Source organism: Bos mutus, chromosome 19, assembly GCF_027580195.1.
Source record: "Bos mutus isolate GX-2022 chromosome 19, NWIPB_WYAK_1.1, whole genome shotgun sequence".
Lineage (NCBI taxonomy): Eukaryota > Metazoa > Chordata > Mammalia > Artiodactyla > Bovidae > Bos > Bos mutus.
Window position 1 is genome coordinate 33,386,298 of NC_091635.1, and position 15,901 is coordinate 33,402,198.

General features: G+C 43.1%; 1 protein-coding gene across 4 annotated transcripts in view; it reads left to right on the forward strand.

Moving 5' to 3' along the window:
- The window catches only part of TLK2 (tousled like kinase 2), a 124,571-nt gene extending 112,090 nt beyond the window's left edge, over positions 1 to 12,481 (forward strand). For all 4 annotated transcript variants that reach the window (XM_070390026.1, XM_070390023.1, XM_070390025.1 and 1 more), the window contains 5 exons: positions 1,675 to 1,844; positions 3,236 to 3,374; positions 6,905 to 7,016; positions 8,572 to 8,679; positions 11,089 to 12,481. In XM_070390026.1, coding sequence (XP_070246127.1) covers positions 1,675 to 1,844; positions 3,236 to 3,374; positions 6,905 to 7,016; positions 8,572 to 8,679; positions 11,089 to 11,262 — 703 coding nt within the window. In that variant the 3' untranslated portion in view covers positions 11,263 to 12,481. The remainder of the gene's footprint in view (positions 1 to 1,674; positions 1,845 to 3,235; positions 3,375 to 6,904; positions 7,017 to 8,571; positions 8,680 to 11,088) is intronic.
- The last annotated feature ends 3,420 nt before the right edge of the window (positions 12,482 to 15,901 follow it).

Sequence of the window (15,901 nt, forward strand, 5' to 3'; positions counted from 1 at the left end):
CCTCCCCCCATGGTTCCAGGTTCCCTCGGTGACCCTGGTTCTGACTGTGCCATCTCCACCCTCTGGCCTTAAGGTGCTAATGACTTCCTGCTCTAGATGATTTCTAGGGTGCTCACTGGCCACTTTGTCTTCTTAGCTCTTCTATCATCTGTGTGATTAGTTCTCTGAATTAAAGCCTCTCTGTTCTAAATACTTCAGTAATTTTTATTTGCCAGCAAGACCCTGAGTGATTTAGCCACATTGTTACAGCTTCAGTTCAGTTCAGTCGCTGGCTCAGTTGTGTCTGACTCTGCAACCCCGGTGAATCGCAGCACACCAGGCCTCCCTGTCCATCACCAACTCCCGGAGTTCACTCAAACTCATGTCCATCGAGTTGGTGATGCCATCCAGCCATCTCATCCTCTGTCGTCCCCTTCTCCACCTGCCCCCAATCCCTCCCAGCATCAAGGTCTTTACCAATGAGTCAACTCTTCACATGAAGTGGCCAAAGTATTGGAGTTTCAGCTTCAGCATCAGTCCTTCCAATGGACACCCAGGACCGATCTCCTTTAGGATGGACTGGTTGGATCTCCTTGAAGTCCAAGGAACTCTCAAGAGTCTTCTCCAACACCACAGTTCAAAAGTATCAATTCTTTGGCACTCAGCTTTCATCACAGTCCAACTCTCACATCCATACATGACCACTGGAAAAACCATAGCCTTGACTAGATGGACCTTTGTTGGCAAAGTAATATCTCTGCTTTTAAAATAGTTTAAAAGGTATTCATCTCTCAGGAAGCCTTACTTCAGTTTATGACTGCCTTGGAAGACAGACACATGACCCTACATATCCTGAATGCTGTGTAGTTTTAGATCTGTGTGACATACTGGTATAAGTGAAAGAAAAAACTCATACTATATAATGATACATTTGTTAGAACTACAGATACTGTCCTTTAAAAAGCTCTTTTATCCCTTGTGTATTTAACAAAGAAAAATCATAGTACGTGCAGTCTGCTAGGAGCAGTAGTGTGTAGTCAGCCATGGGGACCTGGCAGACCCCAGATTCTTCCTTACTGTCAGCACCCAGGGTCATATAAAATGTCTACAGTGAGGATTGTGTATTTGATCATGATGTACTTGTTTAGAAATGGAGCATCCTGTGGATAGTAGAGTAAGTGTCTAGCTTACATACATGACAGTTCCTGTCAGTATTCCTAAAGTCTGATTCAAGAAGCGGTGTGCCCTGGGTGAACTTTAGCAGAGCAGGTTCCAACGTGAAGGGTGCAGACACTCTTCACTAAGAGAGTTGTCAATTTACTTCCTGTAAACTGCTACTACTGAATAAAGAATAGAAGAGTATTTTAAAGAGCAAAGAAGGAAGTGAGAAGCTATCTATCTACCTTAGCAGTCCCCAACCTTTTTGGCACCAGGGACCGATCATATATGTGGAAGACAGTTTTTCCACAGACGGGGCAGGGGGTCAGGGGTGACTTTGGGATGATTCAAGCTCACTACATTTATTATGCACTTTATTTCTATTGTTATCACAGCAGCTCCACCTCAGATCATCAGCATTAGATCCCAGAGGTTGGGGACCCCTGAAGTACCTGATGGTTTCACTGGGGCTTGTTTAGTTAGACTTAATTTGCTTGCTTTTATCCCACGATCAAGTGTTGGTTTATTTGTCTTTAGGTTTTGTACAGTACTAGAATACTGTGAGGGAAATGATCTGGACTTCTACCTGAAACAGCACAAATTAATGTCGGAGAAAGAAGCCCGATCCATTATCATGCAGATTGTGAATGCTTTAAAGTACTTAAATGAAATAAAACCTCCTATCATACACTATGACCTCAAACCAGGTATGTCTAATTTTTAGGAGACAGTATTGGTGGTATTTCTTTGATCTTATAAGTAACTTTCAATTTTATAAAGTTACAGGGTTTGGTGGGGGCCAAAAAGGCCTAATAAAATCTGACTCCAAATTGTCTGGGTAGGTGTGGGAATAAGAGAGTCCTGGCCACACAGCATGGGGTTTAGGAGGTTGGGTCGTATTCAGCGCTCTGCAGAAACAATGCCCTTGTCCTTAGAGCCAGGGCAGTTCATGATGTCAGTCCAATTAAGAAAGAACTGCTCTGGCAAGCTTGGTTTTGTTTTTTCCCATTACTCACCCTATACAGCAATCCTTCTACCCCAAGTCTCTTTGATAAGTGCCCTCACATTAGCAAATTCTTTTCCATATATGCCCCCCATTTCATTAAATTCTGAGCAGAGTTTTCCATCTTTTTGTATGGTTACTATCTAACTTTGATAGTTGTTGGCAGGGGAGAGAGCAATTTGACTTCTGTCTGTTGTCATCCTCAGCTGTTGCTTAGAAGTCTGCCTGTGTGCTCTTTAGACGGCTCTATCCAGCTGAGCTTAGGTGTTGGGAAGAGTCCCCTTTACCTCCTGGTGGGGACAGTTAACTTTGCCATCCTCTTCTGATAGCTACATATTAAATCTCACTATTCTTTAATGACTAAAGTGAAAGTTGCTCAGTTGTGTCTGACTCTTTGCGACCCCATGGACCATACAGTCCATGGAATTCTTCAGGAGTGGGTAGCCTTTCCCTTCTCCAGGGCATCTTCCCAACTCAGGAATCGAACGCAGGTCTCCCTTATTGCAGGCAGATTCTTTACCAGCTAAGTCAGAAGGGAAGCCCCTTTAATGACTAAATAAATAACTAAAAAATTCATTACAAGGAAGTGATTTTTTAAAAGATGGCTACTGTGTGATTGGGTTTTCTATTACTGAATCCGTTACATTTTCCGGCCCGGGAGCTGTAGGTGGCGCTGTGGTACTAACTTAGATTCCCCTGTATGTTTCCTTTGATTCCACACCACCCTCCCCAAACTACTGGTCCAAACAGGGTGGTTTAGAGATCCGTACTGAAAGCTCAGATGAAAGTTTCCCACTATTTTTGACCAACCATACAAATGATATTTTACTTTGGCTAGTTAATTATTTTTTTCCACTGCTCATAGTGCTGGTTTTGGCACATTAAGCAGGTGATTCTTGGAAAAGAGAAATTTGCAGCCAGACACTTACGACTCTCCTCTAGCATCCAGAATCCAGATTGTTTTATTCCAGAGATTTAAATGTTTGCTATTATGTGTAAGAGTTGGAGTCCAGTTGTCCTCTTCTTGTCTGTTATTACTACCTTGGCTTTTCCTAGTAAGTTCTCTTTTATTCATGAAGATTTTTATCTTTTTAGGTAATATTCTTTTAGTAAATGGTACAGCGTGTGGAGAGATAAAAATCACAGATTTTGGTCTTTCCAAGATAATGGATGATGATAGCTACAATTCAGTGGATGGCATGGAGCTAACATCACAAGGTGCTGGTACTTACTGGTAGGTATCTGAGAGGTCTGTCCAGTTGGCTGGAGATGCGACTGTGCTATGCTGAGGTGTTGGTGATTGTTCATTAGACTATATTCTGTCTGCTTAGGCAGAAATGCTGTATGTCATAGTAGACTTTCCTCTCCAAATATTTGCTGTCTTGTCAGCAGTTTGGCTCTTTGTATTTACATGAATTTGTCTTAATTTTTCTTTTTATTCTTAAAAACCATTGAGAGAGGGATTATGCATGACCAGGCGTTTTGAGTTGTGTGTTTGCTCCGTAGGTCAGGCCCTACTGTGTACATAGAGAATGAGATTACTTATGTGTATGTAAAGAATGGCCCTCACTTCCTTTCAGAATTTCAAATGCAGGTCTCTCTCTTCCTGAGTTGATGGGATGAGGAAGTTTTTTCTATAGTTGCCTGAAGATGGTGGACTGAAGAACCCAGGAGTTACGAAGATTAGGATGTAAAATAAGCACAGCATTCCTTGAAATCTAAACAGGAAAAAGTGAGCATAATTTGCCAAGAATTGTATCCATTTCTGGCAGCCATGTTCCAAAAGGTTTTGAGCCGCATTTCTTCCCATCTGTCGTCACTTGTCCACCCCCGACCACTCTGCCCAGCTGGCTCTGCCTGCCTGTTCTGTGCCCTGTCTTACTCTGTCTCATACTCCTTTTGACAGTGAGCACCATAAAAGATACCTGCAACTCAGGCATTTGACTTTGTGATTGTAAAGGTGTTAACAGAGCTTCCTTTTCACTTCTGGGGTGGTAACACAAAGCCACACATTGGAATGTTTGATTCTGAACATGGAGAAGCCTCCTGTAGCATTAAGGGAGGGGAAATGCGTGCAGTTAAATCCCAAGGTCAGTTGGCCAGATCACTGATGTTTGAGACTGGAGGACCCTGGCCCTTAGCCAGTTAGTGACTGTCTGGGAATGAGGGTGTTGATGGGAAGCAGACAGAGAAGAGGGGGACATCAGCCCTGTTACCACCCCCACCACATTGAAGAATTGATCATGTCCTGCTAAAAGCACCGTGTACATACAATTTCAGCTTTCCCTTGTTCCTTATTGTTTGTGGAGATGGTACCTATAGTGAAAATTGGTCCCTAAATTAAAACTTTGAGATTCTAGGTTTAAAATAGAAGCTACACTTACAGTGTTTATTCACTTGGTGGTTTTTGTGGGTTCCTGTCAGTAAATGATACAAAAATATCTGCTGTTGGAAATTCTGGAAGCAGGTCTATACCTCTGTTTTATAAATTCACCAGAACTTGGATTTGAGCTTTTTCATTTGATAGCTTGTTCTTTCTTAAAGGTGAAGATTTTTCACATTAAAATTAGTTATCTCATTGCTTCCTGTTGCTGTATTTACTAAGCTATAAAATTTAGTAGTTTGGCATTTACATAAAAGTATGTAATGTTTGGGATTTGCTTCAAAGGAATCTGGGGGAGATTAAGAGGGGTATACATGAACAAAGATTGCCGTGTTGACAGTTACTGAAGCTGGATGATGTTTACTTGGGGGTTCATTTTATGATGTTTTTCTACTTTATATTTGAAGACTTTTTTTTTTTCATGGTAAGAGTAAGGTAGAAAGGAAGCTACTGAGAAAATTAAATTGTTTGAGTTTCTGTGAAGGTTTAAAAAGTAAAAATTCTCCATATTGGTGTTTCTAATCACCGTCCTCACTGTCATCCTCATATTATGTCCCAGAAAGATACAGACAGAATGTGAGGACTTAACAAATTTTAAGTGAGCATTTGCAGCATTTGGTTGTTCCAGAATTCTTCTACATGGAACACTACTTTTAAACAAGTAACCCGTAGAGTAGGCCTTGAGAATCATTTTTCTCCACGAGGATTTTATCATGATGGCGTATGCAATTATGTTTGTTTTTTAAACACAATTTAGTGCAATATCTTCTATTCTCCTTCCCAAAGTCCTTGATAGGGACTTAGAATGCTTATTATGTGGGTGAACAACTAGTCTATTTCTTCATTTATAGATGGGGAAACTGAGACCCAGAAAGTGATATGCTGAACTTAAACTATTAAGGGACAGTGTCTTCTGTATTCTCATTATTTGACCACAGTATTACTTTGCATTTGGATAAGTCCAGCAACCTCCGTTTTTCCTCACCACAAACAAGAACTTACTTCTTCCCCACCATTTCCACAAAAAAGTTATAAGTACATTAAAAGATCATTTTAGAATCAAGATTTTATTTATCCAAACTCATATTTAAATTATGTATATTAAAGAATTAAGAGCCATGAAAACCTGGGACTCAGGGAGGTTTTAGTGGCATTTGGATGAGCTATTCTTTTTATAGATTCTTTGATCTATATTTTTATTTCTTTACGTTTCTTTCCCCATGCTCCCCTTGTGAGTTTTCTGTCTATATTTTCATTTTTCAGTGTGTGTTTTGGCTAGACACTTTCATTGTGAAATAATAATCTAGGTCAATGGTCTTAATAATTTTAAAATGACTATTAAAAGAAATAGCGTAAAACTAAACTTCTTAAAAAAAAAAAGCCCATCATCTGAACATTTTCTGCCTCTCAACTCTTATGATCCCCTTTCAGCTATACATTTAGGTTTTTACACCAGAAGCACAGCAGGGTTTAAAATAGTTTTTCACAAAATTGATTTTGCCAGCATGAAATCTGCAGAGGTCTCTCTGTTATCTTTAGAATTCTGCCTTCCAGCTGTGCCATGGCTAAGACTCCAGGCAGTGAGGAGAGGCATATTATTTGGTTTCCTAAATGCTAAGAGGCACTTACCTTCCACACCATACAATTTGGTATGGTTGGCTGTCCAGCTAGTCTTTTTAGAGGTCAGGAGTTGGGTGGGGAGGGAAGGAATTCAGATGAGGATTGAGTTGGGCCAACAGCTAGAAGTTTATTTGGCTTTTAGGCACTATTTGTTAGTCTTCCATAAGCCCCTGATCATCCTTAAAGTAGGAAATATAAAATGTACCTTCATAATTTGAACTTTAATGTTACCATTGATTATAATTGTAGTCAGTCTAGATTTCCAGAAGAGGCTACCTTAAGAAGACACTTAATAGCCACTCCCCTCAGAGATTTATACTGGCTCCTGAATTCATTTGGGTTTTTAAGAGTTATTTATTTTAGAGACTGTTTCTTCTTCTGTCAGCATGAAAGGAAATCACACCACTTGTATTTTAATGTTTGTTGCTACAGCTATCATAAAAGGAAATGCACTTCTGTGTTCCCCCCCTTCTTTCAAACACTTGCTGAATGACATTTTACACTAGGCTCAGGCCTGGAAAAGAATGCTGGCGTGGGTAAAGTAGGAACGAGGGAGAATATTTACCTCTCTCAGTAAATAAGAAATAGGACATGACCACCTCCTTAACATAGAGTGTCTTTATCAGCTGGATCTAAGTTGGCTTTCAGATGTTAAGATTCAGATATTTTAATTTTCATCAAAGTCCTTAGTTTGCCTTTTTGTACATGTCTTAGATTTATACAGTTGCTTTTCTAAGAATTTTTATTTCCCTTTTGTCCAGGTATTTACCACCAGAGTGTTTTGTGGTTGGGAAAGAACCACCAAAGATCTCAAATAAAGTTGACGTCTGGTCAGTGGGTGTGATCTTCTACCAGTGTCTTTACGGAAGGAAGGTAATGAGAACGGCGGGATGTGGTGGCGTCTGTCTCGGGGGTGCATGTCACAGTGGCGCTGTGTGCATTCTTCCCTTGGACTAATCACTGGGTCATACAGAATGGAATCCCGAAAGCTGTGGCTCGAAGAAAATACAGACTTAATTATAGAAGCTTTATGCATAGAAGCAGAAATTTCCAGTTCCAGGGCATCTAATGAATTCTGCTGGGCTGTTGAAGACATCCTTTTTTCGCCATTCACAGTTAGATCTAGAGAGCCCATGCTCCACAACGAGAGAGCCCATATGCCATGAGTAGAGAGGCCCAGTGCAGCCAAATAAATAAGTATTGTATACACACACACACACACACACACACACACACACACACACACACACACACACACACACACACACACACACACACACACACACACACACACAATCTTCCCAAGATCCATTCTTGAGGGTCGTGAGAACTGAAACTTGAAATACCTGCAAGGCTTCTTACTCCCAGCCACCCCATTAGCATAAAGTACGCTTCGTATTTCTATACTGGTGCCAGAAAGTACTTATTTTTTGTTACTTCTAATAAAGGTAATATATTATTTGAATAAGTGAAAAGCTAGGTATTAACTACACATAATGAATTTTCACATTTATGTTTTCCTTGTGAGCATAATATCTTGTAAATGTATATACTGGGATCCATTGTATATTTATACTCCTGTTTCTGCTACCAGTACATTTGTATGTTTCAACGTTCCCCACTGGGCTGTGGGTATAAACTATTTGGGAGTTCTGCAACTCACTTAGATTCCTAATACTTTGATTACAATCCCCAGACCAAACTGTTAATTCAGATTTCAGCCTAGTCTTTACCTTTGCTTTGGTCTTTGTTTCTTTATCGTACCTATCTAACATTCAGAAACTATTCAGAACTAATGGGGTTAATTATTATTTATACTCTGGTATTATAGAAGTGCTGCAATAATGGTGGCTGAGGTTATCTAACAAGAACAGCAATCTCAGTAGAAACACTATAGAGGACACCAGGTGTGAACTTCTTTCTTAGGAGTTTATCAGAAAATAGCGATTTGTGGCACAGATGAAGCCACTCACTTAGTAGCCCCAGCTCTCCCGCCCCCCAACTATGTCCTGATCCCTCTCCTCTTTCACTTCCTTCCTACCTTTTTATCTGCATCTTGGGTCCATCTGTGGCACACATACATATTACCACTTCGGGCAAAAGAGGTTGCTGGTTCGTGTTCTGAATCTTCCTTATCTTTGCTGTAAGCAAAGGCACTGTGCTATAGCAAATGCTGCTTCTGGTCCCAGCTCTACATTAACCTAGATGTTGGAACTTGAGGAAATTACTTCAAAAGCAAGTTACTTCAAATCCACGCCTTTCCATCCTTTATCTATAAAATGAGAGAATTAGAGGAGATCATCCCTAAAGTTCCTTCCAGCAATTCTTGTGGAAATATATGTTTACCTTTCCCATCTCTTTGCTTTTGAATTGTGTTTTCTTTCATTTTAACCAGAGGTCTACCTTTGTTTGTTTTTTTATTTGATAGCCTTTTGGCCATAATCAGTCCCAGCAAGACATTCTACAAGAAAATACTATCCTCAAAGCTACTGAAGTGCAGTTCCCGCCAAAGCCAGTAGTAACACCTGAAGCAAAGGTAAGTCTTGACCCATTGGCCAACAGAAATGTCTACTTTGCCTTCTCTATTATTTCTTTGGGTGATTTCTCCAACCTCTATCTTCTTCTCCCCGTCTCTTCCCACAACAAATATTTATTAGGTACCTAGTATTAGACAACTTCCCAGGTGGCACAATGGTAAAGAATCTGCCTGCCAGTGCAGGAGAAGAGGGAGACGTGGGTTCAGTCCCTGAGTGGGAAAGATTCCCTGGAGTAGGAAATGGTAACCCCTTCCAGTATTCTTGCCTGGAAAATTCCATGGACAGAGGAGCTTGGCGGGCCACAGTCCATGGGGTCACAAAGAGTTGGACATGACTGAGCGACTAAGCACAGGTGGAAGTACTAGACACTGTTCTGGGTAGTGGAGAGAGCTGTGACTGTACAGCGATGAACTACATAGACAAGGTTTCTGTCCTCATAACGTGTATGTTTTACTAGGTGAGATAAATGGTAACTAAAAATGAATACCTTTCAGATAGTGATAAATATTATAGAGAAGAAATCAGACTAACGGAAAGGGAGAGGTGGGAACCTCCTTTTTTGATGTCATGGTAGAGAAGGTCTAGATGATGAAGTGACTTTTTTCAACAATCTTGACGGATGTGAAGGTGGGAGCCATGTGTAGACTTGGGAGAATATTCTGAACAGAGAGAAGAGAATGAAGCTCAGATGTGAGTGTGAGCTTAGCCAGTCCCCAGAGCAGGCAGAGCAGAGGAGAGCGGAGAGAGGCAGCAGGATGGACTTAAGCTTATGGGAGGCAGTTGAAGGTTTTTGTCCAGCCAGCCATGTAATCTGATTGCTCTTTCAAAAGCCTACCCTGGGAGCTGTGTAGAGGGAAGATTCAAGGCAAAAGGTGTGTATTTGAGTTGGTATCCAAGCCAAGAAAACTGTCGAGCTCCAGATACCTCACTAAAGAAGCTTCATTTTTAAAGGTCAAGGACCACTATGTTCATTTCTATGAATTTGTTATCTTCCAAATGCTTTAATAAAGCAACTGCCTATAGATGTCTTTGTTTTTGAAAAACCAGGAATTGTATCAATTAAACATGGAAAAACAAAAAATCCGTAGTTCATTTTATGTTTTTAGATATATTAAAGTAGACTTTACTTTTTAGAACAGTTTTAGACTCACAGCAAAACTGAGTGGAAAGTAAACATTTCCATATACTCCCTGCTGCTGCAACCCTTCTCCCCTTGCCCTGGCACACTCCCCCAGCGCACAGCCTCCTCCACCAGAATGTCAGCAACCTGCACCAGAATGGGGCATCTCTACAATCAATGGACCTCCATCCAGGCATCATTATCACCCTAATGCAAAGTACAGACTTTGAATGATACTATTTTAGAAATAAAAAAACTGATTCAGCTGTTTAAATAATTATATTTAAGGTTTTATTAAATAGAGCTATCTGGTTAAAAAATAGGAGAAGACAGATAATGTATGTAAGGGCCTCTGCCAATGCAGGGGACACAGGTTCAATCCCTGGTCTGGGAAGATCCTACACGCTGTGGGGCAGCTAAGCCTGTGTCACAACTACTGAGCTCACGCACCTAGAGCCTGTGCTCTGCAACAAGGGAAGCCTCTGCCCTGAGAAGAAGCCCGTGCACCGCGACTAGAGAGTAGTCCCTGCTCGCTGCAACTAAAGAAAGCCCTTGCACAGCAATGAAGACCAAGTATAACCATAAATAAACATAAAATTAAAAATAATTGTAGAAACTGAGGCTATGTAGCTCTTCATACCCAGCACAAAGGAAACGTCCCTGTTAGTAGTAAATTAGGAATCCAAATCAAACCCCACTCACAGTAAGCCTGTATGTTTGCAGAACTCTTGGGGAGACAAGTCCTGGTCAGATGCTCCTTCACTTAGATGTGTGCCTGATCATTTGCTTAACGACTTTTCAAGGGAGAATAAGATACACCGAGAGAGCACTTGACAGCATGTGACACACGGCAGTGTTAGTGTCATCACACCACCTTTCATATGCTCATGGTTTGTCACTACAGTTTTCACTTCCTCAGGAAGTTCCCATGAGACCAGATGCAGAACTATGAAGTTAGGCTGTGCCCATGCATACCAGCCAAGGCAGGGAGAGATTTTTCTTTTGGTCTTTGTGCTCTGGGGACAGAGATCTGTAGAGGTCATGCCGTGTTCCCCCTCGGGAATGGCTCAGGCACCTGTGCTGGAGAAGGAGTCGGTGGCCACAGAGCAGCGCTGCATCTGGCACGTCTTTTCTGGGTCTGCCTAGTGGTTTCCAGGCAAGGCCCTAAGTCCCTTCTCTTCAGGAGACTTTTGCTCTGGGCCCTGGCAGCTGCTACAGAACCTCCTGGGTTCCCTCTTGGGGTGCCAAGATTATCTCTTCAGGCTTCTTCAAGAAACTTTCCTTTCAGGCGTTTATTCGACGATGCTTGGCCTACCGAAAGGAGGACCGCATCGACGTCCAGCAGCTGGCCTGTGACCCCTACTTGCTTCCTCACATCCGAAAGTCGGTCTCCACGAGTAGCCCTGCTGGAGCTGCTATTGCGTCAACCTCGGGGGCGTCCAATAACAGTTCTTCGAATTGAGACTCACTCCCAGCCACAGACTGTTCGACACACAGAGTGGACAAATGGCGTTCAGCAGCGGGTTTGGAACATAGCGAATCCAAATGGATCTCATGAAACCTGTACCAGGTGCTTTTATTTTCTTGCTTTTTTCCCATCCATAGAGCATGACAGCATCGATTCTCAGTGAGGAGAAACCTCGGGCAGCTCTGGCCAGGCCTCGTAGGAAAAGGCCCCGCCCAAGGTTCCGGCGTCAACGGCCACTGCGTGTGGCTGCTCTGAGTGAGGAAAAAATTAAAAAGAAAAACTGGTTCCATGTACTGTGAACTTGAAAACATGCAGACTCAGGGGGGTCCCTGATGCAGTGCTTCAGATGAAGAATGTGGACTTGAAAATACAGACTGGGCTAGTCCAGTGTCTATATTTAAACTTGTTCTTTTCTTTTAATAAAGTTTAGGTAACATCTCCTGAAAAGCTTGTAGCACAAAGGCTCGGCTGGGGATGGTGTTTGACTTCGGAGGAAAAAAGTTGCTATTGCCCGTTAAAGGCACTAGAGTTAGTGTTTTATCCCTAAATAATTTCAATTTTTAAAAACATGCAGCTTCCCTCCCCCCCTTTTTTATTTTTGAAAGAATACATTTGGTCATAAAGTGAAACCCGTATTAGCAAGTACGTGGCAATGTTCATTCCAATCAGATGCAGCTTTCTCCTCCGTCTGGTCTCCTATTTGCAATTGCTTCCTTCATCTCAGTAGGGAAAAAATTGAGTGGGAGTACTGAGATGTGTGGGGTTTTGCCATTGGACAAAGAATGAGATTAGAACTCTGCAGCTTGGAGTCTCTCTAGGTTTTCAACTATTTCTTCACAATTTGAACACTTGACGGTTGTCCCTTTTAATTTATTTGAAGTGCTATTTTTTTAAATAAAGGTTCATCTGTCCATGCAGTCCTCTTGGATTCTCTGAATGTAGTAACCATTGAAACTGTTCCAAGGGCAGGCAGAACTCAGGCTGGGGAGCCAGTGCTCCAGGGGGCAGGGCTTCCCACCCTCAGACCCCGTGCACTTGCTGAACGGTGTGCGTTTCTCGTTAACAGTTACTGTAAAACTTGATCAGCACATAAGCTTTCCTCTGTTAGATCTTTTGACAGGAAACAACCTCCAGCCACCTGAATTATGTGGGTATGTGCTGGGGTGTGTGTGTGTGTGCGCGCGCATGCACACACACACACACACACACACACTTTGTCTAACTCACTTTAATAGATTGATTGAGTGAAGTTAAAAAATAATCTCAAAGGAAATAGGTATTTCAAATATGAACATTCTTTTGGAACTTTTTCTTTTTTTAATGTGGTTGTTTCTGAGATGGATGATCAGCTGAAGACAGAGCTGAAATGGGAGCTGCGTGGCCCCACCATGCCCTTGAAACAGCAGAACACTCGACAGTAGAGGGGGAAGGAGGCCAGAGTCTGAACATGTGGTAGCCAGCTTGGAATGTTACTGACATATGTGGCAAGAGGGCTCAGCCAGAAATATTTAAAGATGCAGCACTCAGGCATGCGAGTTGCCTGGGCAAGGGGCGGGCTGGGGGCGGCGGTGGCGGCAGTCAGGAAGGGTAGAGAGCGCTCAAATGACTCACAACCAGTATTTCTTTGACATGTGAAGAGTACCAGTAGTGACACATTCTCCAGGCCCTTTATGGACCTGCCCCTCCCCAGTGTCAGGCTATGTTAAGGGAGGATGGAGTGTTCAGATTAGAGAGAGGTTCATGGGCAGGTGTTGTCCTGTGGAACTCTGAAGGGAAGGAAGTCAGCTCCTGAGTGCTTATTGCCCCCCAGCTTTCCAAAGCAATCTTACTGCAATATATATATTTACGCACATGTGTGTATAGTATCTTTTTCTTCTTTAACCGTTACTTTCAAGCTGCTAAGCAGAGTACCCATGGGGTCTCAAAGGTTGAGCACAACACTGTAAGGATGGTGTCTACATAGGTGAAGAGATGAATGAAGTTGAGACCATGTTTAAACTTACTCAAGACAATAAGTTCTATTCCTCTTTTCTTCTCTGTCATTCAGTGATCTTGAAGAGTTGTGTTTTGTTTAATTTCTAACTTTCTTCATGTTGAAGGGATGCTGCATCTTTAAGCCTTCCCTCTAATTTCCTGCCTCCTTTCCCCCAGGTTCTTATGAGCCAAGGTGTAGGACTGTATTTGGTGATCTGTCTTTTCTGCCCTCATCCTGAAGAAGGGGTGCCCTCTCTTCGTGCTCTTATTGGGCCTAGGGCTTGGCTGGAACTGCCTGGGCTTGGTTGAGTCTGGGCACGGCCTCTTTCCAATGCATGGATAAGCCCCAGGGGCAGGCAGAATGGTGACCTTTTCTAGACTTGTAAGTAGCCAGTGAAATCACTAAGTGGAGTTCTTCCATGACATATTTTGTTAATATGGGTTTCACTTTTTCCAAGGATAATCCCTTATTGCCACAATGTTGATTTCCTTTAAACAATGACAAAAAAAAAATGTGTATTAATTTGTAATTATCCCAGCCAGACTGTTTTGGCCTATCCCAATTTGGGGCGTGGGGAGGATATTAAAATAAGTTTTAAGAAGTGACTTTCCTAGCCTCTTGATTTTACTCTAGTTCTCTAGCTTCAATCAGGGCCCTCAGCACCTAGGGGTGTAGCTCAAGGACTCCTGGCAGCTGGCAGAGTCCCAGTGGATGTCACAGTCGTGATGGGAATGTGTGGGTTCATATGACATCTGTCACCCTGATGTGCCAACAGCTAGAGTTGTGGGTGGGAATACCCACAGTGAACAGAACGGGGAAGGCCCAGCCGTGACCATGAACTCATAATTCAGGGCTGGAGGCACTGGGCACAGGAAGACATGAAATGCAGAGGTCAAAGAGAAGGAACTGGGCTCTCCATCTCCCATCACGCACAGGCAGCTTTAAATGGAGTCTCGCCAGTCAGAAATTTGTGATCCCCACTTGTGTGGCTGGCCTGGATGGGTCTGCTGTCTTTTTTAGAGGGCTTGTTTTTTGCTTGCCTTTTAGTCCAGGAAGGACAGGTTTTCCTCCAGCTGCGAAGACTAGCAGTCAAGGAGCTCTTGAGTTTCTTAATTTAGAAAATAACTCCCTTTAAACATAGTTATCTCCTAGAATCCTAGAGCTAGAAGCAAGCTTTGGCCTAGCTCCTTGCCCCTAAGAAGGCGAAGTTTACAACTAATTTGACTCACCTTTGGCAGTCTTTTGCTTTCTGAGAGTCTTTCCTTCTCTCCAGCACGCATCATTCCTGTCACTCAAGCCCTCTTCGCCTGTAATTAAAACCCACCTGGGGTAAGTGGGGGAGAGACAGGATGCACAAACTAGCTATGCTGTTTTAGTTTCTGAAGGCAGAAGTTACGAGCCTCGCCTAGAGATTAAGAGCCTGGGTTTTAGAATTAGGTCTGGTTCAAGCCCCGCCTCCACTGGCTTTAAGAATTTCTCCTTGCATGGTTAGAGTAAGGAGTAGAAGTGAGGTATTTAAAGTACCTGGCACACAAGGGGGGAATCAAAAAGTGTGATTTAAAAAAGATAACAAGATTTAGTGAGACCAAGATTGCTGGTTGAGGCTCAGAGCCTTTCTACTCTCCAGGTTGTCAGGAGGTTTTGCCTGGGGTTAGGATGCAGACCTTGGGGAACCTTCCTCTCAGTCTTGAGATTCACTGTCAACCTCTATCCTGCAAAGTCAGCAGTCTTCTCTTATCCCGCATTCAAGACTGCTCTGGGAGGAGGCATCTTACAGGCCAGCAGCAGCAGTATCACCTGGGAACCTGTTAGGAATGTACATTCTCAGCCACCCTCTCCCCTTATCTGTCTCCCAGATGGCATGAGCACTGAAGGTTATAAGCCCTGCTGACCTTCTCATCCACCTTAGCCAGGGGGCAGTTGGAGGGTGGCTCTCACGGCTTGTCTAAACTCACCCAGCTGGAAGACAGAGATGGCTTTGTTTTACTTTTGGTGTTGGGGATAAAAATCTGCTTTAAGCTCCAGGCTATCCTGGGACCAAACATCATACTGCTAATCATACTTCTATAACCTTTTACAGGTGCCTTGCTACCTAACAGTATTCTCAAGTCATTCATTTCTTCTGGCAAAGCTTCTTACCTTTGGCCTTCTCTTTAAAAAAAAAAAAATGTGTGTGTGTGTGTGTGTGTGTATAAACTCATCCTTCTTGTGAATTAGTTTGTCACATTTTTCTCTTTACATGAGGTTCCAGGGCTGCTGGACGATTGAGATCTGGGTCTGCTTGTGAGTCTAGCCTGGCAGTTGGGATCTGGGCCGAGGCGAGTAGGGCTGAGCTATAGTTCCTTGGAAGGGGCTTGGGGAGGAGCGAGCTGCAGAGAGGTTGTGGGGAGAGGAGGGGGGCTCTGTGGGTGGTTTGGGGGAACCTGCCAGAGGCTGGCAAAACAGGCAGGCCTGGGAGCAGGGCTGGGATATGGTGGGGGCATGGAATAAAGAGACCTATTGTGCTGGGGAAGCTCGCAGGGGCCAGAGTGTTGGGCAGGAGACCCCATGGTGTGAAGGGGTCAAAGAGCTACATGCTGGCTGACTCAGCCCCACCCATCCCTGGCCACCAGGCAGTCCTGCTGGGTGTGGTGGGAAGTGCCTGGCAGAGAACTGTGG